Source organism: Anolis carolinensis, chromosome 6 (genome assembly GCF_035594765.1).
Source record: "Anolis carolinensis isolate JA03-04 chromosome 6, rAnoCar3.1.pri, whole genome shotgun sequence".
NCBI lineage: Eukaryota > Metazoa > Chordata > Lepidosauria > Squamata > Dactyloidae > Anolis > Anolis carolinensis.
In genome coordinates, this window is record NC_085846.1 from 48,782,624 (window position 1) to 48,808,906 (window position 26,283).

Genomic DNA, 26,283 nt, shown 5'->3' on the forward strand with positions numbered 1-26,283 from the left:
TCATTAGTAGATTTTAACTCTTATTTTAACTCTGTGTATCTTGTTGTATGTCTTTTAATACTGTTTTAACTCTTGTTTTACTCTATGCTACAAAAGGATTATTGGAAAGCAAATTTCAGGTGGAGGTGGGGAAAACTGTGACTGTCAGGTTTCATGTAGCTCAACAATGACATTTCTATGCTCCTCCCTCCCTAATGTGCCCCAAATATGGGGGGAAATTCCCATGATAGGCTTTTTTTTCAAAGCAGAAAGCAAACCAGAAGTTAGACTGCATGGGGAACTTTTTTAATAGGAAAAAAGGCTGCATGTGTGTACAGTAAAGAATGTGAAGGCCTTCAAATTTGCTAAAATGTAATCCTGGATCTATACCCTGCATCTCTGGATTAAGGTAGCAACAAATAGTATTCACGTAGCATCTTCTATTATAGCTTTTTTCACTGTCTTGAAGTGCCAGAGGAGCTGGGATTTAAAAACTAATTTGCAGCTTTCAACATTTTCTAGATAATTACGATTTTTTTGTAATTGTAAAATGATGAAATACGATTTCAAATCAAACATTCAGTTTGTAACACTTTATAGCGAAGAAGCATATTTCCTTGCAGTGTTTCCCATTGTTAATGAGTAAAAAAATTCTGAAAAATTAAATATTTGTTATCTCGAGCTTCTTTTAAAATTTCCTTTAAAAAGTTAACCCTAACACCAGAGCCCCCGATGGCACAGCGGGTTAAACCACTGAGCTGCTGAACTTGTTGTCCAAAAGGTTGGTGGTTTGAATCTGGGGAGCGGGCTGAGCTCCCAGCATCTGCCAACTTGGCAGTTCAAAAACATGTAAATATGAGTAGATCAATAGGTACTGCTTTGGTCAGAAGGTAACAGCGCTCCATTCAGTCATGCCGGCTACATGACCTTCGGCTTAGAAATTGAGATGAGCATCACATCCCAGAGTCGGACACGGCTGGACTTGATGTCAGGGGAAAACCACATCATATGTTTAGACTTTGATTCAAAGTAGCTATCTTATGGTTGGTTTCTCATGTTCAGTTGCTTCTGTCACCATTGCTTCTGTTTTCCTTATGATACACACTATAAAGGATGGCAGCTGAATTCACATGATGCCAGAACAGTGATCTTATTTTCTTTTTAAAATACATGGTTTTACTAAGTAAAATACCAACACACAAATACTGTAAAATTGTAATTTATTCCCTTCCAAGAATCTAGAATATCCCTTCAATAACAAATTAACAGAATGTTTTTTCATGTGGAGGAGAAATATAAGGCAGTCATACTACCAGATGACACCAGTGGAAACCCAAATGTTCTGTTTAATGCAATAGTGCAAGTTAACAGCAAGTTGCTAGAAATGATAACACCTTCATTTGGATTAGAAAAGTTTTACAGAACAATCTGCAGCAATAAGAACTTTGAAAAGATGCTGTCCAAAATGGCCCACATATTTACAAGCCCCAGAGAGCAAAGAAAAAAACCACAGAATATGAAAATATAGGTTTCCTATTTCCACCCCACAGGAGTCACTGCTGTTGTTTGAAAGGCTTTGTGAGATGGTTTCAAGTTTTCAGAGTTCATCTTTTTCTCGCAATAAAGTGTACCTATGTCCACTGGGTGCTAGCTTCTGGAATGAACTCTCCGGTGGGCTGCTTACTATATCTTGAAATGGCTGAAAACAAGAAAAACATGTTTTAAACCAAGCCACAAATATTAAATGTACTAAATAATAATAGGAATTCTGTTGATAACATCCACATGCATAACTGGCTGTTACATGTGCATGGTATCTTTTTTGGAAGAAGCACAAGGGGCTAATCAGTACACCTTTGACCAGTATCCATGTCCCCTCCACCAGGCATCATATCAACTCCTGCAAATAATTGGATGCAGCGCATCAGAAGAAATGTCAGAAGAAATACAGCTGAGACAAATTGTAGCTTCCACTAAATGGCTGCCTCCGTCCTCCCCTCTTCCTCTTTTGCCCATTAAATAGTCATAGCAGTGCCTCATAAGTCTTGACATCTGCAAGAGGAGAAGGAAGAGAAGTGTGTGTGTAGCATTAATACTTCACACACATCAGGACAGTTGGGCAGTTGGGCAGCCAGATAAGGAAAGTTGGGAGTTGAGACTAAATTTTTGTGCCCAAATAAAAGGGGTTGTGTGTCTTGCAATGGAAAATTGATCCTTTCGAAAATCAGAGCTCAAAAAAAGGACGTCGTCCTACAATAGATGGTGCCCTATATTCAGTGCAATACAGTATTATTAAGGGTAAACTCGTCTAGCGGTTAAAGTGGCCAGTGAAGAAGGCATCTGCATTGTATAATATGTTAGAGTTAAACACAATTTACACAAGATTTTATAAATACCAAAGAGCACTATATAAATGTTAAATATTATTGTGACTATTATCTGCCACTATCCAAAAGTCTTAAATAAAGAATTCTGCTGAAATTATTCTGAGGGAAATATATCTATTTACAGTCTCAACAAAAAGAATCCAGAGGGGAAAAAAATTAATCATGTTTTTAAGGAACGCTTAATCCAAATAGGATGGCATAAACTGAATTAATTGGACAAAAATATTTGTTGAAAGGTGCTTGTTTGCAACAGGGCTGAGATGATTATTTTTTGCTAGTGTTGCTTATTAAAATTAAAAATAGTACTTTAGCATATCTTATTATTAAAAGACTAACAAGTTAGGTTATTTTTTTTAAAAAAATCATCATGTGAGAGACCCAGATATCCTGAAAAACCAGAAATTTAAAAGAAGAAACACCCCCTCTTTCGAGCCCAATATTTACTCTTAATCATTTTGTTTTTGCAGGACATCCTGCAGCACATTTTGGTATATTTTTTCAATGAATATCTCATCGAGTCTCAACCAATTCAAAATAGTTTGTGACAACCACAAAAATGAAATTTCTGGAGTAGAATAACTACTTTCAAAGTAAGTACCACACAATTAAACAGGAAATAACACTTTCAAACCAATAACAAAAATGTTTCAAATTTTGTTACATAGTGTTATCAGTCGTCAAATTAATTTTTTAAAAGAAATTATTTTGGTAATATTGTTACTTGGTAATATAATAGAGTTTCCTGTAACAAAGAAGCAGCAGCAATTTTACTAGTAATGTGTTACTTCCAAGCTTTGCCTTTTAAAGCAGCATAACAATGCCAATTCATCTCACCTAATTCAATTTCACTTTTTGATATGGGAAAATTCAAGATCCCCATATTTTTATAGCAAAATCTGCATCTGAGAAATATTGTGTTTTTAAACAACCAATGCAGACTCAATAGCTTCATTTTCATATGAAAATTACACCTTGAACTAATCATTTTCATCCTGCAAGATCATATAAGGCAGGGGTCCCCAAACTTTTTAAACGGGGGGCCAGTTAACAGTCCCTCAGACCGTTGGAGGGCCGGACTATAGTTTTTTTTAAAAAAACTATGAACAAATGCCTATGCACATGGCACATATTTTATTTTGAGGTTAAAAAAAGAAACAAATACAGCCTCAATGTTAATAATAATAATAATAATAATAATAATAATAATAATAATAATAATAATAAAAAAAAAAAGAGGTTTGGAAGAAACCCTTGGGCCATTTAGTCCAACCCCCTTCTGCCTTTCTGCACCAAAAGCATAGCAAGGAACCCCTGACAGATGGCCACCCAGACTCAATGTTAATAATAATAATAAAACAATGGAAACGGTTGGAAGAGACCCTTGGGCCATTTAGTCCAACCCCCTTCTGCCTTTGTGCACCAAAAGCACAGCAAAGCACCCCTGACAGATGGCCACCCAGACTCAATGTTACTAATAATAATAAAATAATGGAGAGGGTTGGAAGAGACCCTTGGGCCATTTAGTCCAACCCCCTTCTGCCTTTGTGCACCAAAAGCACAGCAAAGCACCCCTGACAGATGGCCACCCAGACTCAATGTTACTAATAATAATAAAATAATGGAGAGGGTTGGAAGAGACCCTTGGGCCATTTAGTCCAACCCCCTTCTGCCTTTGTGCACCAAAAGCACAGCAAAGCACCCCTGACAGATGGCCACCCAGACTCAATGTTACTAATAATAATAAAATAATGGAGAGGGTTGGAAGAGACCCTTGGGCCATTTAGTCCAACCCCCTTCTGCCTTTGTGCACCAAAAGCACAGCAAAGCACCCCTGACAGATGGCCACCCAGACTCAATGTTACTAATAATAATAAAATAATGGAGAGGGTTGGAAGAGACCCTTGGGCCATTTAGTCCAACCCCCTTCTGCCTTTGTGCACCAAAAGCACAGCAAAGCACCCCTGACAGATGGCCACCCAGACTCAATGTTACTAATAATAATAAAATAATGGAGAGGGTTGGAAGAGACCCTTGGGCCATTTAGTCCAACCCTCTTCTGCCTTTGTGCACCAAAAGTACAGCAAAGCACACCTGACAGATGGCCACCCATCCTCAATGTTAATAATAATAATAATAATAATAATAATAATAATAATAATAATAATAATAATAATAATAATAATAATAATACTGGAGAGGCCCCACTAAGGCCTCCAGCCCAGGGAGAAATCCGAAATAGCAATATACTCCAGATTTCTCCCAGGACTGGAAGCCTGAGTGGGGAAAGAAACTCTCCCTCACTCAGGCCTCCAGCCCAGGGAGAAATCCGGAGTATATTGCTAATCAAGAATAGCAATATACTCCAGATTTCTCTCAGGACTGGAAGTCTGAGTGGGGAAAGAAACTCTCCCTCACTCAGGCCTCCAAGCCCAGGGAAAAATCCGGAGTATATTGCTAATCAGAAATAGCAATATACTCCAGATTTCTTCCTGGACTGGACGTCTGAGTGGGGAAAGAAACTCTCCCTCACTCAGGCCTCCAGCCCAGGGAGAAATCCGGAGTATATTGCTAATCAAGAATAGCAATATACTCCAGATTTCTCCCTGGACTGGAAGCCTGAGTGGGGAAAGAAACTCTCCCTCACTCAGGTCTCTAGCCCAGGGAGAAATCCGGAGTATATTGCTAATCAGAAATAGCAATATACTCCAGATTTCTCCCTGGACTGGAAGCCTGAGTGGGGAAAGAAACTCTCCCTCACTCAGGCCTCCAGCCCAGGGAAAAATCCGGAGTATATTGCTAATCAGAAATAGCAATATACTCCAGATTTCTCCCTGGACTGGAAGCCTGAGTGGGGAAAGAAACTCTCCCTCACTCAGGCCTCCAACCCAGGGAGTAATCTGGAGTATATTGCTAATCAAGAATAGCAATATACTCCAGATTTCTCCCAGGACTGGAAGTCTGAGTGGGGAAAGAAACTCTCCCTCACTCAGGTCTCTAGCCCAGGGAGAAATCCGGAGTATATTGCTAATCAGAAATAGCAATATACTCCAGATTTCTCCCTGGACTGGAAGCCTGAGTGGGGAAAGAAACTCTCCCTCACTCAGGCCTCCAGCCCTGGGAAAAATCCGGAATATATTGCTAATCAGAAATAGCAATATACTCCAGATTTCTCCCAGGACTGGAAGTCTGAGTGGGGAAAGAAACTCTCCCTCACTCAGGTCTCTAGCCCAGGGAGAAATCCGGAGTATATTGCTAATCAGAAATAGCAATATACTCCAGATTTCTCCCTGGACTGGAAGCCTGAGTGGGGAAAGAAACTCTCCCTCACTCAGGTCTCTAGCCCAGGGAGAAATCCGGAGTATATTGCTAATCAGAAATAGCAATATACTCCAGATTTCTCCCTGGACTGGAAGCCTGAGTGGGGAAAGAAACTCTCCCTCACTCAGGCCTCCAGCCCTGGGAAAAATCCGGAATATATTGCTAATCAGAAATAGCAATATACTCCAGATTTCTCCCAGGACTGGAAGTCTGAGTGGGGAAAGAAACTCTCCCTCACTCAGGTCTCTAGCCCAGGGAGAAATCCGGAGTATATTGCTAATCAGAAATAGCAATATACTCCAGATTTCTCCCTGGACTGGAAGCCTGAGTGGGGAAAGAAACTCTCCCTCACTCAGGCCTCCAACCCAGGGAGAAATCCGGAGTATATTGCTAATCAAGAATAGCAATATACTCCAGATTTCTCCCAGGACTGGAAGTCTGAGTGGGGAAAGAAACTCTCCCTCACTCAGGTCTCTAGCCCAGGGAGAAATCCGGAGTATATTGCTGATCAACGTATTGCTAAACCTGGAGGAAACACACCTTAGTAATTAATAATTAATTAAATAATAATTAAAATACCTTTTGATCAGCAGTAAAAGGCAAGGCTCCTCCACAGCTTATGCAGGGAGAGTGGGGAGCCAGGTGAGGCTCAAAGGCTCATAGAGCAGAAAAGTGGCCGGGAAGGCGGAAAGGCAAGTCTCCAAGGCTTGTGCAGGGAGCGGGACAACGCAGGAAAGGGAGGAAAGCTGCCGCGGGCCGGATAAATGGCTCCGGCGGGCCGGATCTGGCCCGCGGGCCTTAGTTTGGGGACCCCTGATATAAGGCCTAACTGAAGGGAGAACTGTAAGCTCAGATTCAATAGAAAACTCCAGGAGTCTGGTCTCATCCAGTAGAGAAGCACAGAGATGCATTTTTCTTACCTGACCAGGTGCTACATCAGTTGGATCTGGACCATGGTGAAATTCCCTGTGCAGTTTCCCCGAATGCAAATCAAGTACAAATTGCTTTAGTTTGCCATGAACTCTGCAACAAGAAATGGACAAATTAAAGTATTAAAAATGAATTGAGTCTGAAATCAAGTACAAAAGAATTGGCATTTTAAACATCCTTAAGCTTTTTCTTTAAACCTTCATATTTTTCCTTTCAATTATGAAAGCAACTTACAATCAGAGATTAACTGGAATATAGGTTTACGAGCCTGCTTAAAAGCTGTCAAAAAAGGACCCAATGAATGCCTCTCTAAAGGCTTCTCACCACCAGCATCTGCTGGAGAAATTATGAGGATGGCCTTCCAACAAGGTACAAATCATGTGGAATTCACAGATTATTCTACTACTTTTGGTCCTTCTATCTAGTTGGCCTCACTCTCCTAGTAATTTTTATTTTTCCATGCATTTTATACTTATATTTTTCTCATTTGCTTTTGCAACTTTTCCCCTCTAATATGGCACCAGGTGTTTGACAGTTAATGTGGAATCACAGGAAACGTTAAAAATACATTATTACTCAATTCCTAAGCAAAATGTAAGTTCAATATACTTGGTGTGCACTAGCCATACCTCACATATTCCATATATTTTAAAAGACAGTAATATAGAGTAGGGAGGTGAAGTAAGGCCTGGGGTTGGATACCCTATCTTTTTTCCCTTCCTTATCGTCTGAGGACACAGCAAGCATTTTTTCTCTTCATTAATTCCCACAGAGCTAGGCTACCCAATAACTTCATTGTCTGTTTCTTTCAAGCCCCCTGCTCACCACAATACAGCAGAGACCAGCAGGTGCCAAGTGCACAGTTTAGAAATACAAATGATTGTCAGGTAGCTGTATTGACAAAAATGCCTTTGAAAGCTTCTCCAGTGCTTGAGTAATTGCACAAACACCAGAGATGAACACCAAAGGGATATCAATTTAAATTTCTTCTGAGGTCATTTACTGTTTCTCCACGCTAAAGACTGCTGGAGTACAGCAGGCAGTGTTATGTGTCTGGGAATTGCCACAAATCTTAAGATAAATGACTCAACTATTACTGAATGTAAATTAAAAGCAAAGGTATCTAAAACGCTCTACTAGGAATCTTAGCACGGTGTTACAACCATCTTCTGACAACAAATGAACCCCCGTCAAAGATGCACCCTGCATGTGTGCAGTCTCTATTCTACCAAATGTAAAATGAGCCTTTTAAAGGGAGAGGCCATAATAACACAGACGCAAGTATTTGTTGTTGTTTATTCATTCAGTTGCTTCCGACTCTTTGTGACCTCATGGACCAGCCCGCGCCAGAGCTCCCTGTCACAAGTATTACTGACATATTATATGTTGCTCTGTAATATGTCACAGTACACTCCAAAACAAAATGATTAGTATTTTCAAACAATAATTCACCAGATGTACGATGAATTATTTACACCATATTGCAACTAATAATTTGTTTTATTTTGGTAAACTTTGTAAACTACAGACTAGGCTGATTTTGCCACAATAAATCACCTACCTGCATTGCTCCATTTTCTGATTCAATTGTACAGTATTATAACTGTAATTACAATAAGGCTGTGTGTGGCTTATGCTCAGAATTAAAATAGACAATACCATGATAAAATACTAGTGAAGTAATTATGATGATGGCTATGTCACAATTTTGATGCTGTGGATTGTTATGTCCTGGACATGTACAAGCCTTGGCTATTATAGTGGCTGGGTAATGGATATTAATCCTGCAGAGTATCTGTACTACTTTACAGTTCATTTGGAGAATTTCTATCAAGCACCTTAAATTCGCAGCCAGGCCTTTTACTGCTGCGGGCCTTTAAATTACGGGACGTATTCGCTTGTTTCCTTCTTTTCTCCTTTAAAATCATCTGAAAATCTTATCTCTTCTGTTGCTTCTTTAAAAACCCACAGTGGCTACTTGATCTAAAATCCTGTTGGTGACATGCTGCCATAACCTCCCATTATGCCACTGTATGTCCTTTTTTACTTCTTACTAGACACTGCAGTTGTCTCTTCCTTAAAAAAAATCTGCTACAAAATTTTAATCAGATGGTGCCCAAGAGCTTCCTATCTCCACTTGGAAGAAGTGCAACTCTATGCTGCATCGCTGTAATGGTGAATGTCCAATTGAATAGATGTCCATTGCTGGTGTAGATTTCCATTCCATCAACATGATACAGAAAATCTCATTTTAACAAAGTCGTTTTACAGGAGCCCAATCCAAAACTACTTTTCTTGTATTTTGTCTAGCTGGAAGCATTTTATTATTTGCAGCATTACCTTTGGGAAGATGTTGAGGGAGGCCTGAAGAAAAATAGACTTTCAGTATTGGGTTGCTGCAAAGGGAGCTACTTCTATAACCAACATAGAAATTTAGTGAGCTCTACCTCCAGAGGAACAGAGCTATCTCTGCTCTGATAAATCAAAGATTCTGAGAGAGAGAAAAAAGAAAGAATGCTAGTTGCTCTGGCTCAGTGTCTGAGATGTAATGAGATATAATCGTGCCTTAAACACAGATAGAAAATGTGTGGAATTGTTGTTGTTGCTGAAATACAACTCCCATTGGCCCTCACCACTAATTATATTTCTGGGTGATGGGAGTTGCAGTCAGTCTATCACCCATTTCATTACCTCCCTCCACAACTCTATGTCTCTTTAGATTACTTATCATGTAGCTCTCCAAAGACAAACAGCAGTCACCAAACCAAATGGAGTGTTCATTGAAAAAATATCTGCCATTTGTTTTACACAATACATATAGCAATAATTTAGTTCTCTACATACAAACAGCTATCCTTTCTCTTATTGTTAAAGGCTAGATGACAAATATATAAAGAAATGTACTCACGTCAAATCACTGATGTCTGAGAAGACATACATGTGTTTAAAACTGTCAATAGCTATAACAGGACAGTCTGCTGGAGTCTTTTGAATGTGGAGGAGTGGATGTCTAAACTTATCACAATCAGCATGTAAAAAATTGATGGTACCTTGAAATTCAAAAAGAGATTTTAGGGTACAAAGGTAAGCCTGGAACATCATGGCTATCAACATGTAAGAGCATTACATTCTAGCATCATATAAAACATTAAAAAATTGGTAAAACAATTAACCAAATAGTGTAATCAATTTTCTACATAAGCAGAATTTAAATGTAGCAGAAACAATGGTAACAGTATCAGTAGATAATGTGCATAAAATGTCTACACACAGTTCTACAGTGTTATGTTAGCAAACATGGAAATTAATTTGGAATATGTTTGCAGTATACACTTTTTCAGCCAAAGGTTCCAGAAAACCTAACACACAATAATTGTGTTTATACAGGAAACATGCTTGAACGCATTCTCCATTTGATTGTGGAGAAAACATAATTCATCACTAACATTATGATGTTTCATTTTATTGGAAAACAGCTGTTTGGTCATATATCTGAATTGCTTTCCTTACCACCACTGCCCTATCACACCTATTATCTAAGAAGCATGTTTATTCTTTAGTCAAATCACAGTCCAACCCTTCATTGAATGTATGAACTCCAGCTGGAACAGACCTACACAACATATGGCCTATGGGCCACTTGTAGCCCGCCAAGGAGTTTTGGGCAGCCTTCAAAAAACGGATATAAAAGAAAATACAGATGAAGCAAGTGCTTTGTCCATGCATAACATGTGCCCGATATTACCCAGTGTTAACCTATTTAACCTGCCTTCCACTAGTCATCATGTAACTTGGCAGGTGGATTGTCACTGCACACTCTCTTTTGTTTAATGTCTTGTGGCAAACAAATTTCATCAGTCCGTCTCTAGTCTGAAAAAAGCAAGTCACTGCATTTTTTTTTGCTGTGTTTTGGGTCATCACTGGCATGGAACTGACACCTTGCAGTGCAATGAGCTGCAGCTAGCTGCTAGTTAACAGAGCTTTATTCTTTGTTTCTGACAATCGTAATGTACACAAAGTTAACCTTAACATAAAAGGCAATACCAACCTTTTTCACTTATTAACTGTCGTGCAACTTCCTGCTGGAACTTTTCTAAACTCTCTGCATCATCTTTCATATGAAAGAGTATAAGAAAAGGAAGGCCTTCTTCTGCAAGTTCCTATGTAAAGAAGGGAAATTTATTTCATTTTCCTAATAGATTTTATTGACAGGCAACATTTGCTATTTGTTCATATAGTTCTACGCAGGAAGTCAAACAATTATAGCAAAACTTGTCACCATTAAGGCTTCTAGTGCAGTTTGACAATTTAATTGCCATGACTCAATGCTATGGAATCATAGGAGTTACCAAATAGTGCTGCTGCTTCCCCAAATAACAACTCTTAGGGTTCTGTAACATTGAGTCATGGCTGTTAAAGTGATATTAAACTGCATTAATTCTACAGTGCAGATGGACCCATAGTCACCACTTGTCAGCACCAAGTAACATTTTACTTGCTTAAGTAGTTTTCTATGTTTAGTCAGAGAAACAAACCCACTTCCACCCGCAAAAACAAAACATATACAGTGTTCCCTCACTTATCGTGGGGGTTACGTTCCAGGACAACCCGTGATAAGTGGAAATCCATGAAATAGGGATGCTATTTTAATTTTAATATTTATACATTGTTTTATTTACCCCACTGCTGCTGCTTCTCCTACTCAGGGCTGCCCCCTTGATTCGGGCCAGCCATGTTGCTCTGGCTGCCTCTGCCAGGGAAGAAGGAACGCTGTTCCGCTTGGTGAGTGAGAAGGAGGGTGGGTGAGAGAGTGAGGGTGGGTGGGAGCGACGGCAGAAGAGGAGTCTGGCTGCCTCTTCCAGGCTCTTCTGCCGCTGCTTCCACCCGCCCTCACTCTCTCACCCGCCCTCCCTCTCTCACCCACCCTCCCTCCCTCCCACCCTCCCTCACTGAGCAGAGCAGAGGCAGCCAGAGCAACATGGCAGGCCCGAAGCAAGGGGGCAGCCCTGAGGAGACGCAGCAGCAATGAGATAAATAAATAAATAATTTTCCTGCAGAACAGCGAGTCTGCAATAAGCGAACCGCGAAGTGGCGGGGAAACACTGTACACACAAACTGCTTACGTAATACAACCATCTAGCTGATACCTTTATTTTTAATAGCTGTGGAGTAGGAAAGTTGAAGACCCTAGGTTTTGCAACAAACTGGACAGTATATTACTGGGATAGAAAGTTTCATGCAATTCAAGTGACACATTTCATCTGAAACATTAAATTAGGAATGGAAAATTTTAGCCATGTATGGTCCCCCAGGAGTGTTTTGTAAACCCTACAGCAAAAATAAAGTAAAATAAAATAATTAAAGATTCTTTGCTTCCAGATGACCTCTGGGGGCATTTTTGTGACCAGAATGTAATGTCCCAATAACTTCCCTGTTGCAAACAAACTTATTATGGGTTTAAAATGGCCCCAAGGGACAAACACGGTCAAAAAGCCTGCACATTCTGTAGATGGCACTTGGAGGTAAAAACTAGCTTTTATTTATTTATAGCCCGGGTGGGGGGTAGAGTAGAGGGAGCACTTGTCCTTCTTTACTGTTTCAAGTAGACAAATAAAGTAGTAGTTATAATATTATAACAGGAAGGATTCTCTCTCTTCTCCCATCCTGCTATATCGCATGGTTTGAGCTCTTTATTAGAAAAAATAGTCAGAAATGAAAACCAGTCTCTAGAGTTAAGCTGTCTTTCACTGGTTCAGCTTTCCAGCAGGGAGACATATTGGACTTTCTTAGTCTTAGAGTTGTATGGATACAGGAGGAGAGTCTGAAGAAATGTTGCTAAGAAAAATTCCTATTTGGAATGACCTGTCACTGAGAGTATTTTGTTAAGTAAATAAGAGCACAGCATAGTAAGAGCAGTTACAGAACTTTACACACAATTATAATGATAAGTGGTGGTTTTTAAGGCTCAGAGTCTGACTATGTTGTGGGAAAAGTACACAGAAAATTGATCATGAAGTCCTAAAGAAGCCAAAATACCCAACATCTTTCACATAGCAAAATGCAAATTCAGCACAGCTAACAAATGCTGCAATTAATATGTAGTTTAATACTGTTGCAGTAAATATTCAGTTTTATTTTTCTTATTAGGGAAATGTTGCTCAACCAAAATTGCCAAAGCTCTGCCATGACAGCATTTTCGTAAGGAGTCAAATGTTTTCGATCATTTGCATGTTGTAACGCAGCCATAATTAACTTATCTGTGCTTTTCCTGTTCAAACATCTCCTTCTGGGCCAGATAGGAGCTCGGGTGGGGAAGGGGAGGGGCCTTCCCTTCCCAGAGTGTCCCTTATTTTTACCTTCAACACCTGGCAACCCTTCCTGGCAGAAGTACATTTCTAGTCACTTTTATGCATGATTTTGAAAATCAAGCAGTGGATCCATAGTGTGTTGGAGTGAGAGGGCAGAAATTTGCCCATAGACATGCTGTCGTTACTTCCCCCTTCTCCTATTTAAGAAAATCACTAGACATTTCAACTAATTAGCTGGGATGGACAAATTGACAGTGTTGATTAAGGAGAAATCCTTGAAAAAATTCAAGAAAGAAAGACTGGGTACGTATTTGCTACTTTTATACAGCAAAGATGGAGGCAATCTTCAATTCCTGATTTTCTGATATAGAAGAGTGTTATCAAAAGTAGAAAAGTAGAAATATAGTTATAGTTAAAGGGACAAACAAAAAAATAATCAACATTCAACAAGCAGGCTTATAGATTTATTTAGTAAGCATTTGTATAGAATGTGTGTAAGTTGTATTTTGCAGATAAAGCTGTGTTCATTACTTTTGTATGTAATGAAAATGGTAGTTTTAATTTCTACTGTTGTATTTTATAAGTATGTTTTTTCTTTGTATGTTTGAATAAAAATAGATATTTAACAACTTGTTTTCAGTGACCTGCATGCATTAGATTTTATCAGAATTAACACATAAACATGAAAATGTAGAAAAATGGAAGGATTAAGCACCTACCTCTCCATTCTCAAACGTAATTTCACGAACAAGAGGAACACATTTATCTTGAGTCCATGCATAAGCCAAGTCAAAATTTGTCATTGAACCCAAGTAAACCATATCAGGAGCATTTTCCTGTTAAAAAGAAGTTTTCAAATTATCTTTATCTATATCTATATCCATAATAAAAGTGAAAACCTACGTGTGTGTATGTGGCACGGTGTCTGCTCAAACAGACAGCCTCCAGCCCCCACAAACAGGCTATAGTTCCCAGTGCTGAGAAGCCAGCAAGTCACTCCCTTTCACTGACATTGCAGTTACAGTGAGCTTCATGAAAATGTATCCCAACCCCTGCCAATGTCCTGCCCAAACACTATGGCTCACCACTCAAGAAATGCTTTCATTTGGGGACCATTTCATCCTAGATTTTGCATTTTCCTCTATCACAGGCAGGAATCCCAGGGTTCTCCATTGGTGTGGAATTTGCATGACCCTGCCTATTGCTCTTCCCATTCAAATCTGTCTGCATAACAAACACAGCACAACTACACTTACTGGAGGATTGACTCCACATGGTGGAAGTTGTAGTTCACCCTGTATCAAGTCAGAGCACTGTGACTCCTACTGGGGAATGTAGAGTAGTTGTACTTCACCTACACCCAGAACGCTATGAACCAAAACAATGATGGGTCTGGGACAAACTTGCCATGCATACCCGATATGCCCAGATTTGAATACTGGTGGGTTTGGAGGGGAATTGGCCTGGACATTTGGGAGTAGTAGGTACTGGGATTTATAGTTCACCTGCAATGAACTGGACCAAATTTGGCACACAGAACCCCAATGACCCCCTTTACGTCCTGGTGCAGATTGGGGGAAGATATACCTAGGATGATAGGACTTACAGTACCTTCACTCACTTCCTGAGACCACTGCAATTGACACGAATTACAGATTTGGACCAAATGCCACGGTTGAAAGCTACCGAGGTGGCCACTGCCCTTGTGGAATGTCCCTTGACATGGAGGGGGCTCTTTGCCCTGTATCTGGTAAGCCATTCTGATGGTGGCTACTTTTGAGAAAGAGCCGAGGGGAATTACGGAAAGGAGCAGTTCTACTTAAGTAGAAGGAGAGGGCTCAGCGAACATTTAGAAGGTGAAGAAAACATTCTAGTGGTGAAGATGGTTTCTGGAAGAAAGCTGGCAATACTATCTCCTAAGAGGTGAAATAAGGAGGCTCTCTTTGGAAGAAAGGAGATGTCAAGCCACATCACGACCTTGTCAGAGTGGAAACGGATGTATGGCTCATCTGATCGGAGGGCACAGAGCTCGCTTGCTCGACGGCCAGAAGTAATAGCGACGAGGAAAGCAGTCTTCCATGTGAGATATGCGAGGTCGCATGTAGTCATGGGTTCGAAAGGATGTTTCATTAAGGCTGCAAGGACCAAATCCAAGTGCCATGACGGTGGGAGAAGGATATGGGGAGGGTTAGTGTTCTTATATCCTTGTAGGAAGAGTTGAATCAGAGGATCACAGAAACAGGATGGTAGGCCTTGCTTACGTCTGTGAGCTATGATTGCGGCAAGGTAGCATCTGAGAGATGATAGAGATAATCCTGCAGCTGCCAATGAGGCTAGGAACTCTAAGAGCATAGATATCGGTGAGAGTAAGGGATCCACATCATGTAGGTGGGCAAAGTTAGGAAATCTGTTCCACTTAGCATATGATTTCCTTTTGGACGGTCTGTGGGCCGCCTGCAAGATGTCCATTACTGCCTGTGATAGGAGTGGTTGTGGATTCGCCATGCCGTGAGCCGAAGGTACTCGATGTCGGGGTGGCATAGAGTGCTATGGTTCACTGTAAGAAGGTCTGGGGACCGTAGTAGGGTGTGATACTCTCCTCCCGCCATTGACAACAGAAGGGGAAACCAAGGTTGGCGTGACCACCATGGTGTCAGGATGATACAGTTGGCTGAGTTGTTGTAAATTTTGGCTACGACTTTTGTGAGGAGGGGAATAGGAGGGAAAATGTACAGTAGGGGACCGTTCCAGTTGAACAGAAATGCATCTTCTAGGCAATGATTGTTGGGACTCTCATCCCACGAGCACAATAAAGTTGGCATTTCGTGTTGGATGGAGACGCAAAGAGGTCGATGTGAGGTTTGCTCCATGCTTTGAAGATTTTGGAAATTTCTTCCTCGTGGATGGACCACTCGTGGGAGGTTGACGTCGTGTGGCTGAGGTGGTCCGCCCTGGTATTTTCCTGTCCTGGTAAGTGTATCGCAACAAGGGAGATGTTGTGAGCAATTCACCAGTCCCAAATAGTGACGGTAAGTTTGAGAAGTGAACGGGAGTGGGTACCGCCCTGTTTGCTCACATACCACATTACGGTGGTATTGTCGGTGCATACTTGAACAGTGGAGCCTGAAAGAATGTCGCGGAATGCTTGAAGTCCTTTGAAAAGGGCTAGGAGCTCCAGGACATTGATGTGGTACTGCAGTTCGTGGGCATTTCATCGGCTGCGGACTGAGAGAGTGCCCGAAAATGCCCCCCAGCCATGCAGGGAGGCATCAGTTGTAATGATTGTAGAGGGTCCCACTGGCCGGAATGGCATTCCTGCGCATACATTGGCGCGTTGACTCCACCATTTCATTGCATGCCGAACGTGTGATGGAAGACACAGGCAGATGTGTGGGTCGTATTTGGACAGATTGAAGACTCGTAGGAATCACGCCTGAAGTGATCGCATTCGAAGGCGGGCATGTAGTGTCATTGCTGTCGTGGAGACCATATGGCCCAGTTTGGTCTGTATTTGAATTGCCAACATCGTGGGGGAATGAAAGCTTCGAAGAAGTGCTGTTCTGAGGGCACGGAAGCAATCGTCCGGTAGGCGCGTTGTGCAAGAGATGGAATCCAAGGATGCCCTGATGAATTGTATGTTTTGGGTTGGATGCAGGTTGGATTTCTTGGTGTTGACTACTAATATTATGGTCTGGAGAAGGCAGTGGGTAAGATGAATACTATTGAGAAGGGCTTGTTCTGATCTATCAACAAAAAGCCAGTCATCCAGATACGGATAAAGCGTGACCCCCTGCAGGCGTAGGTGGGCTACCACTGCTGCCATGCATTTTTTAAACACACGAGGTGCCGTGGAAATTCCAAATAGGTAAAACTCTAAAACAAAAGGTGTGGTCACCGACCATAAAAGCTAAATACCTATGGTAATGGGGGGGGGGGGGCTATAGCTATATGAACCACGCTCCCTTGGGTAACAAAGGTAAAATTGTGGCAATAGAAACCATCCGGAATTTCCGGGCATGGATATACTGGTTAAGGGGTCGCAAGTCCAAAACAGGACGCCGACCACCATCCTTTTTTGGAACCAAAAACGAATGAGAAAAAAATCAATGAGGAAAAAACATAGGATGTAGAGGGATGACCGACCCTTTTTCTAGCAAAGCAGTAACCTCCTGCCATAACAGTGTGGATGGAGGAGTAGTTTTAATGCAGCCTGTTTTTGGCTGTGTATGAAATTCAATAGAATATCCCTTGGCAATGACCTCCAAAACCCATTTATCTGAGGTAATACGATGCCACTCGAAAAAGAAATGTGCCAGTTTATCTCCAAAATAAACGTCAGACTGTTGAGTATTAGACACAATCTTGTATCTGGAAGAGGAAGCAATGCCATTACCATGCATGATACCCACCACCAATGTGAGAGGGGTAGGTAATGGGAAGGGGAAAGGTTGAGGGATGTTAAAAACATCATCTTGCTCTAGGTTGATAATGCCCCCTGCCCTACTGATGAGAGCGGCTTGGCTGTTGTTGCCTGAGAGGGGGTGGTTGTGATGACTGCGGGAGTTGTCAGTTCCCAGTAGGGTATGGACGACATTAAAGGATGAAATCTGTGAAGCTCTGTTCCTGGGTGGATAAGCACCTTGAGACATGAAGCCATATTTAGACATCGTTTTCTTCATCTCTTGTGTACTCTTGAGCTGCTCATCTGTGTCTGGATGAAATAATCCATTGTCGTGGACAGGAAGGTTCTCTGCTGTGTCTCTACCGTCTTCAGATAATGTAGAGGCACGCAACCACTATGTCATGCCGGTGAACCGCAGTAGCGGTCGCAAACATTCAGCCGGCACCATCTGCAGTGTGCTTTGCCATGTCCTTCTGTGCCCTGGCAAGAGCTATTGCCTGTTGGTAGTATGCTTTAGCCATGGTACAATGCTCCTGTGGTAAGGTATCAATGTATGTAGACAAATTTTTCCACAAATAGTCTTGGTATGAAGCCATGTAGGCTCCCTAATGAGCCAAGCGTTTCACAAAGCCAGCCATAAGATGGGCCTTTTGCCAAGGTTCTCAAGTTTTCGCCCTTTTTATCAGTTGGTGTGGGATGAGTCCTTGAAGATAGTCTTCCCTGGATTACTTAAGATAGTCAGTGAACTGGGTTGAGGAGGCTTTGTTGCCCATGGATCAGAATCAAGATCTACTTTATACAGGAGATCGCTGTGCTTAGAGACTGGAGGTACCATCAAAGGAGAGATATCAGGGGTCCTTGCTAACTGCAACAGAAAAGGCAAAGCTGATAGAGGTAAAGAGGAAACAGAAGGTAGCTGCTGTTCAGAGGGGATCCTCAATAGGCTTTTGTGGAGTGGGTACCAGCAAACTCAGGGCTCATGACAAGCAAGTCATGGGGGCAGAAAAACCTAGGAACTCTTCAGGTACCGAGGGCTCTGGTTGGGAAGGGCCTTTTTGTTCTTCCACAGAAGAGGAGTCTGAATCCGAGGCCGAGAGATATGGCATATAAGGGGGATTGCATAGCAGGTTGTACGTCGTGAGGAGAAAGTATAGGTTGGGCCCGAGAGGAACGAGGGCTGAACATAAGGCAGAACAGGCTGCAGCTCTGAAGGCCCTGGTATTGGCCCAGCTGACGGTGGGTACTGTGCTGGGGTGATACGGTCTAGGGATGGGATGGCTAGTGTGCAAGGTGGAAGCTCACCCTCTGGAACGGAGCACGATGGAGTTGCCTCGATCCCATGAGGTGCTGCTCACGTCTCCCCCCATTTCGGGGTGAACAGGAGACTGCGGTGGTCTGTTGCGGGGGGTGGGTGGGCTGAATTTGAAGGGAGCAGGGCCGCACGCTCTCCCTGAGCTGGAACTGACAGCGCCCAGGTGTACTCTGTCCCTAGGAGGGAACATCCCCTTGGTGTGGGAGGAGCCTTCATCGGCGCATCGACGCTAGGCAGCGTCGGGAGGCCTGGCTCTGCCGAAGCAGGGCGGTGTTTTTTCTTTTTCTTCTTCTTCTCCGGCGCTGAGTGCTCCTGGGCAGAGGGAGACTTGGAAAGGTGCCTTTTGCTTGCTACAGAGTGAGCAGGAGAAGGGAGAGGCGCCGGGGGAAGAAGTAGCGAATGGCCTGGTGTCAGAGGTGCCGAGGGATTTTGTTGAGGGGTCTGCGGAGGCAGCAAGGCTCGCTCGTAAAGGAGCGCCTTAAGTCTCGACTCCCTGTTTTCCTTGCTTGCGGGGTAAAAGCATGGCAAACAGAGCATGAGGCGACCGAGCGTGCCTCCCCTAAACAAAGGAGGCATTTATCATGTTTGTCTGTGTCTGGAAGCTTACCCACGCAAGACAAGCATTTTTTGAATACAGAAGTTGTTGTAGTGAAGGTAAAAGGTAAGAATGTTCATAATACTACTGCTTACAGCAGAAGAAAAAGGAACTGAGGCCATGACCTTGCTCAGGCATATATATACCCTCTGTGGAGGGAGCACGGGGCCATCATTAACTTATTATAATCAGCTGTTAAATGTTCCGACACTGCTGTGCACATGCACATCAACTACTACATGTGCGGTTTCACAGAGACCACATGGGAGAACCCAGGCACCACTGGGTCCCCAAGCTAGTCCATAAATAAATACAAAGGAAGAGCTTGTAGCACTTAAACATAACCAAGAGCCAGGCCACATGATAGTTCTGTAACAGGATCTCACAGAACCCTGTGTCTAGCAGATCAGATTACAATGATTCCTTCAGCAATCAATGATACTGAGAAAGGAGCATGAAAACTCACAACAGGTGGCTGCTGTAATATATGGTGGGCAAAGCCTAGACATGATAGCAGGAAAATGAGAGAGCTCATCTCCATTTTTATGCCCAAAAATATCTTTGAATCAGATATAATTCAGAATGTAGCTCTTTAAAGCTGTCACCGTGCAGTATTACTCTTGTACCTGCAGGATTCGTACCTGCAGTTTCACCTAACCACAGCCGACAAAATATGTCCTTTCTAAAAAATGTCTAGGTCACCCAGGCAATTCAATGGTATGCTTTTGATGGTAGTAAACAGAGTTGTCATGGATGACCTAGCATTCAAGATGACTCTATGATAACTTCTGGGAGCAGTTGCTAATTTCAATAGGGCTTGTTATTGTTCACGTTTTCCTGTTTCCATAGTAAGTGCAGGAACATTTTCCCCTGTAGACATAGGACCATACTGTATATGTTTTCTATTATATCATTTGATGTCCCCACAGGTTCAGTCCAAAGGGAATATTAATGCAGCTGTGCCAAAATACAGTATCAAGGTTTTGAATCCAAAATATGGCAAGTCTTAGCAGGCATCTAGTACAGCTTATTAATTCTGCAGTGCAACCATTTGGAGTGTTTTAAAATGACTAAATAAAAGAAAGGTCCTAAGGATCTTTGAGATAAAATATGCCTGGTGCAATCGTGTTTTATAATAGCACAAAATTTCACAAAACATAACACACCAAAGTTCACCACTTATTCATGCCACCTCTCTTGATAGAGATTCCATAATTCATGCATAATCTATTATGCTGGGGAGTGCTTTTTTTCGCAATTTGACTGCTAAATCCATATAGCACCAAGGGTGGTATCCAATTAGCCCTTCTGCCAATGGAATGGCTTTTGACAATGGACAAGGGCCAGAGTTAGTTTCTCCCTTCAACTCTCTGCATGCTGTTCCCGTTTGCCCCAGAGGGTTGGGAAGCTCTTCTTTGTCAGGTGGACAAAGAAACTGCAAGGAGGAAAGAGGAGAAAGAATACCATAGTACAGTATTAAGTCAATTCATGCAACACTGAATTTAGCCTCAAGATTCTATACTGACTGTTTGATGTGCACACTGCTGAGATGAAAACTCCCTCAGTGATAGGAAACATGCTTTGTATGTAGGAAGTCCAAGTTTCAATCCCTAATATCTCAATTCTATCTGGGAACAGACAGTCATCCTTTTGGTATTACCAATCGCTAGGATTATGAATAAAAAACAAGCAATGTGTAGTGCTTTGAGGTCAGTGCTAAAGATCAGATTTTAAATCTTCACTCAGCCATGGAACCCACTGATGACTTTGCATAAGTCATGTTCTCTGAGCATCAGATAAAGGTAATGGCAAGCCTCCTCTTAACAAATCTTACCAGGAAAACCTGTAATAGAGCTGCCATTAGCCAGAATCAACACAGAGGCACATAACAAAGGATTATGAAGGTATAACTACTTCAAGGATTTGAAGTAGCAACGGTTATGTCAAATAAGGAAAAACATATTTCAACTTACCCCAGGTGGCTTGTAGATTATGTTGTCTCCACTAAATCGCTCTGCTTTAGAAACAGACCTAAGGCAGATATGTGCCATTTAAGGTTATGTAGCTCATTTAGGGGGGGAAAAAGTAAAACAGCCTCCTCTGCAAACCATACTATGTTATTTTCCCATTACTGAGTGTGAGGAAGATATAACTAAAGGATAAATGTGAGGGAAGTGTCTCTTTAAGAACAGGTTTTATAAGCAAGGGCTCCTGCATAATATTTTATAGCCCTGATTAATAAGATTTCTCAGGAAAAGGTATCAGAAACAATACATTCTATAAATCACATATTCATAAATGTCAACTCCATAGATCAAAAGCTTATATCTAGTAGTTAATACATGAGGTTATGACCAACCACACAGGATTTATGAAATGTAAAGGGGGAAAAATCTTACCCAAAGGCAGCAAGGAAGACACAGTCATCATGCAAAATATTTGCTACTCTTTCAAATATCCTGTAATTATCAGACTCTTTTTGTTCAAAATATCCAATAATGTTTCTTTTGCTGCGCTGTAACACAAAACAATGTAAAACAAACTGAGCTGTTGAAAAAATAACAAGCCATTTAAGTTTATTCTACAGTCCTTGAGATATTAAAAAGGACAAGGCACATCTCTGCTAACAAAATCTCTTTGATTGTGCACTGCTGCATAGCAGGAAGTTGGACTGAATGACCCTTCTGGTCTGTTTCAATTGTAATTCTATGACAGAGTGAAGATCATTTTCAAAGTCTTTTTGTACTGTCCTTTCCTCCTTATTCTCTGTCAAGCTGAACTTTTTTCAGCAGCACTGACATTGGGAGGATGGTGAAGGTGAAAGATGCTGAAAAAAATGGACATTTGATAACAGTATTTCTGTAGTAAACAATGCAATAAAGCTTCAGCTGGAAAAGAATGGGATTGTACTCAAGGTGATCCTACTGCAGCTGGGTGTGTATGTCTATACTCATAGAAGGCAATGTAAACAACAGCTGTCTCCAGAATCCCTGATATCAATAGTAAAACAGTGAGAAAAGGGGAGAGCATATAGCCCTGCCTGCAGCATTTTTAAAAAAGCATAGACCTATAAATATGATACCAAAATGGTAATCAAAAGTGGATGCTGGTAAAAGAAAAGATTATCTCTGGGGATATTTGGAAGAAGCTTTTAGGTGGTCTTTAAAAGTGAGTTTGTTCACTTTCGCAAGGCTTGCAAATATATTTCATATATGCATACCGTTAGCTTTGGAGAAAACATTTGCTGAAAGATTCTGAACAGCTCTCCTTTTTGTGATGTAAGATTCTACCCCTATTATTTCCATTTTACTCCTACTCCAGTACCATTTTTTTGGTTGAAGTAACAATACCCCAGAACACATTTACTTCAATACCTGGGGTATACGTATTTGTTAAAATAAAATACCTGAAGATAGAGGGGAGCCAGCTTTATGATCACATACTCAATTTTACAGTGCTACAATTTCTGTGAATGTTTTTGTTTTGTTGCAATATGGATCAGATCAAGAAAATTACAAGATGACAATAATTTTACAAATATGAAGAATCGTTTACACTAATAAGAAAATGAACCAAATGTCATAAGTGGGCAAAATACGCATTTCAATAATATGCATAGCCATTCAACATACCACAAATACATGCATTCAGAGGGAGACTCACATCAAGAGAGTTAATTTCTTCCAAGCTTTGCACTTCTTGAATAGGATTACTTTTCTGTTGTCGGATGTAATCTGCTATTGCTGTCACTGATCTCTGACCCCGATATTCCCTCTTCATCATCATTCCATTTCGAAACAATTTTAGGGTTGGATATTTGCTTATCCTGTACCTTTGAGCAATATCAGCTGAAAAGAAATTAGAAACATATGAAAGATAGGCAAACTGAAGTGTCTATCATTAGTAACCTTTCCATATAAACATATATGTTTGGTATCATTCTTCTTTTTCTATATTTTAAATAATATCTCAATGGAAGTAAATGAAATTGTTCTTATAATCCCATATGCCTCTGGAATATGGATCTATCAGAATCCTAAATAATTTTTCTATGCATTTCTTTTCACTTTAAACTCCGGGTATCATTCTGCATAGCTATTTTGGTGTATTATAAACAGATTTTAATACAATGTTGTGTTTTTGCTGTGTAACCACTATCAAATACATACTTGAGGTCTAGCCACAATGTTATTAATAACATATTATTTTGCTAAGTGCATCAAAAAGACATTTACAGCATTATGTGCTCCAAAAGTTAGATGTCAACCCCAGATCAGAAGTATAGGCAGCAGAGAATCTCACTGCTTCTGGCTATTTTACAAATGAGAACATTCTAAATAGTCACACTTTTAATAACATACTTGTCTTCAGTTTAAGAACCTCATGGTACTAATTGGTTTCTGACTGGAGTAATTTACCACTTCAGTTTATTGGAAAAATTAGCTTCATTAGTTTGTAATCATCAACATTTTTAAATTGCTGACATTCCTAAATTACTGACATTCCTAATTTCAACTGTCTTACATTTTCTTTAAAGCTTCTCTTAGTCAGCACTAATCGTTTTAAGGTCTCTCAAGTCTGTAACTAATATTTCAAAGAGATGTATCAAACAGGTTAAACTAAACATAATGAAAAGAACAAAATTATATCTAAGACAGTTAAAGAATATCTTATATCATTTTCTTGTGCTAGGTATATGGCACAGCACAAGACAAAAGACAGCGAGGGCAAAGGTAAAAAAGAGATCTGAAACAAAAACAAATCAAAACATCCACAAGTGAATATTATCAACTTTATGTTGTATAGAAGAAAGACAATAAATAAAGGCAGCTTGTCTTGAAAGATCCTACTGCATATACAGTAGAGTCTCACTAATCCAAGCCTCGCTTATCCAAGCCTCTGGATAATCCAAGGCATTTTTGTAGTCAATGTTTTCAATATATCACGATATTTTGGTGCTAAATTTGTAAATACAGTAATTACAACATAACATTACTGCGTATTGAACTACTTTTTCGGTCAAATTTGTTGTCTAACATGAAGTCTTGGTGCTTAATTTGTAAAATCATAACCTAATTTGATGTTGAATAGGCTTTTCCTTAATCCCTCCTTATTATCCAAGATATTCGCTTATCCAAGCTTTTGCCTGCCCGGCTTTTGCCTACTGTACTACCTTCTTGAATCTGATCATGCCCACCATGTCCTGGTTTTCTGGTTGTTGATGTTGGTTGATGTATTTTTATGATGTTTTAAATTATTTTAATTAGATTATGTGTTATTATGTCTGTGTTTTAGCTTGTAATATTTGTTTATGCTGGGCTTGGTCCCCATGTAAGCCACCCCTTAGTCCCTTCAGGGAGATGGTGGCGGATATAAAAATAAAGTTATTATTATTAAAGTTATTATAAAGCCTTTTTGAAAACAATTCTTCCAACTGTCTGAAGCCCTGAGATTGTCCCAAAATAGCTCCACAGTGTTATGGTAACATAGTTTGCTGCAGAACTGATGCATTTGGATGCTCTCCTACTTCTTCCTTAATCCCTGGTCTTCAAAATGACAGCCTTGTATCCACCATTCCACATGTTCCTGGCTTCATTATGGAACAGCAGCTCCAGCATGATGAGCAGTGCTAAGGACAGCGTATAAGGTACTGACAGCAATGACAGTGGTGCAGCGTCTTCCAACAAGGAAGACTAAAATGTTTTTTAAAAAATTCTGAACACTTCTGTACACGTTCTCAAGTTGGTTTCAATATAGTTTTATCAAAAAAGTTACTGTTTCAGAACAAAAAAAGTTTTTTCCTCCTCATGTAATAGTTGCACTCCCCTTTTTCAAATAGGTGTGACTATTATGCAATGAAATATGGAATTTAAACAACATGATTTGAAACTAAAGAGTTCTTCTTATCAATGGTAACATTAAAGCATTGATGAATGTCCTTTTCTAGAAGAAGGTAGAAAACATGCTAACAAACATATTTATAAGATCTGGGTTTTAAAACAAAGCACTTAAATATGATTGTGCTTCATTTAGAAAGTTAAAAATGGCCAGAAGCGGTGGAAATTTTAAAAGAAGGTTTTGAAAACAGAATGCATCTTATTTTGTGCTTATGAAAGTATTTCTCAGAATATTAAACTGCTGGATGGTGAGATTACAGTTTAATTGGGAAAGTGCTTTGTTTACTGGAAAAGAAAGTACTAAATAAAACAAAGAGATGTTTGCTGTGTTGTTGGAGCTACGGGTGCTTATTGTTAATTTGTCAAAAAGACAACATACCGTTTTATTTGTTCTAATACTACAATCTCATGGAAAAGAGAAGACTTTCAGATGAAAAAAATAGAAGAACTAGAACTATAAAGGGAGTGATCTAACTTTCATTTTCGCTTACATAATTTACAACAATTTCTAACAACATAGCAGGAAGGGCAAGTTGTTCAGAAATGTTACAGAAATTATTGTAAGAGATTAGATATGTGATATGGTAAATAACAATTCGGCAAAAATGAAGAAAGAATTGAAAGAAGATTAGAAAGAGATGAATGAAATTAAAGGAGTACATCAAATGACTAGGAATATAAAAGTAATTAAAATTTATTAATGACCAAGTGGAAATTCTAGAAAGTGAAACCAATATAAATAAAAAGACAGATGACACGGACTTCCAGTGTGGCAGTGTGGCATGGGGGCTGGCAGGGCACTCTGAGTGCTCTCTGAGTGCCAGTCCTTTCCAGCGACTTTGCAGAGCAATTGCAATTGCTTACTGATGCATTGAGGTCAGAAGGAACGCAGAGCCTTCAGATCACCAAACCGATGGTTGTGTGAGGCTCTCTCCCCTCAAGGGTAGAGCCTCTGGGACCTGGATAAGGTGACCACAGGACAAGCGGGTTGTGGAAAGGGGAACCAGGACTCCGGCAGGAAGATCCCAGGCTAACAGCTGCCCCATACACATTTTAAATCAAAGAGAAGACGAGTTGACAGCTCAACAAAAGAATAAGTTTAGCGAAATTATTCTCAATCATCGTAAAACAGCACCTGCCAAAAAAGTAAAAGAG

At 40.5% G+C, this 26,283-nt stretch overlaps 1 protein-coding gene across 2 annotated transcripts in view; it reads right to left on the minus strand.

The window, feature by feature from the left end:
• Positions 1 to 1,182: 1,182 nt before the first annotated feature.
• The window catches only part of erp44 (endoplasmic reticulum protein 44), a 55,065-nt gene continuing 29,964 nt past the window's right edge, over positions 1,183 to 26,283 (minus strand). Inside the window, exons 5-12 of one of the 2 annotated variants that reach the window (XM_062984077.1) lie at positions 22,895 to 23,079; positions 21,631 to 21,746; positions 21,205 to 21,262; positions 13,642 to 13,758; positions 10,663 to 10,774; positions 9,523 to 9,664; positions 6,605 to 6,707; positions 1,183 to 1,678 (exon numbers count right to left, since the gene is read on the minus strand). In XM_062984077.1, coding sequence (XP_062840147.1) covers positions 1,577 to 1,678; positions 6,605 to 6,707; positions 9,523 to 9,664; positions 10,663 to 10,774; positions 13,642 to 13,758; positions 21,205 to 21,262; positions 21,631 to 21,746; positions 22,895 to 23,079 — 935 coding nt within the window. In that variant the 3' untranslated portion in view covers positions 1,183 to 1,576. Of the gene's footprint in view, positions 1,679 to 2,972; positions 3,376 to 6,507; positions 6,708 to 9,522; positions 9,665 to 10,662; positions 10,775 to 13,641; positions 13,759 to 21,204; positions 21,263 to 21,630; positions 21,747 to 22,894; positions 23,080 to 26,283 lie in introns of those variants that run through there. The other variant, XM_062984078.1, reaches the window with a different exon arrangement.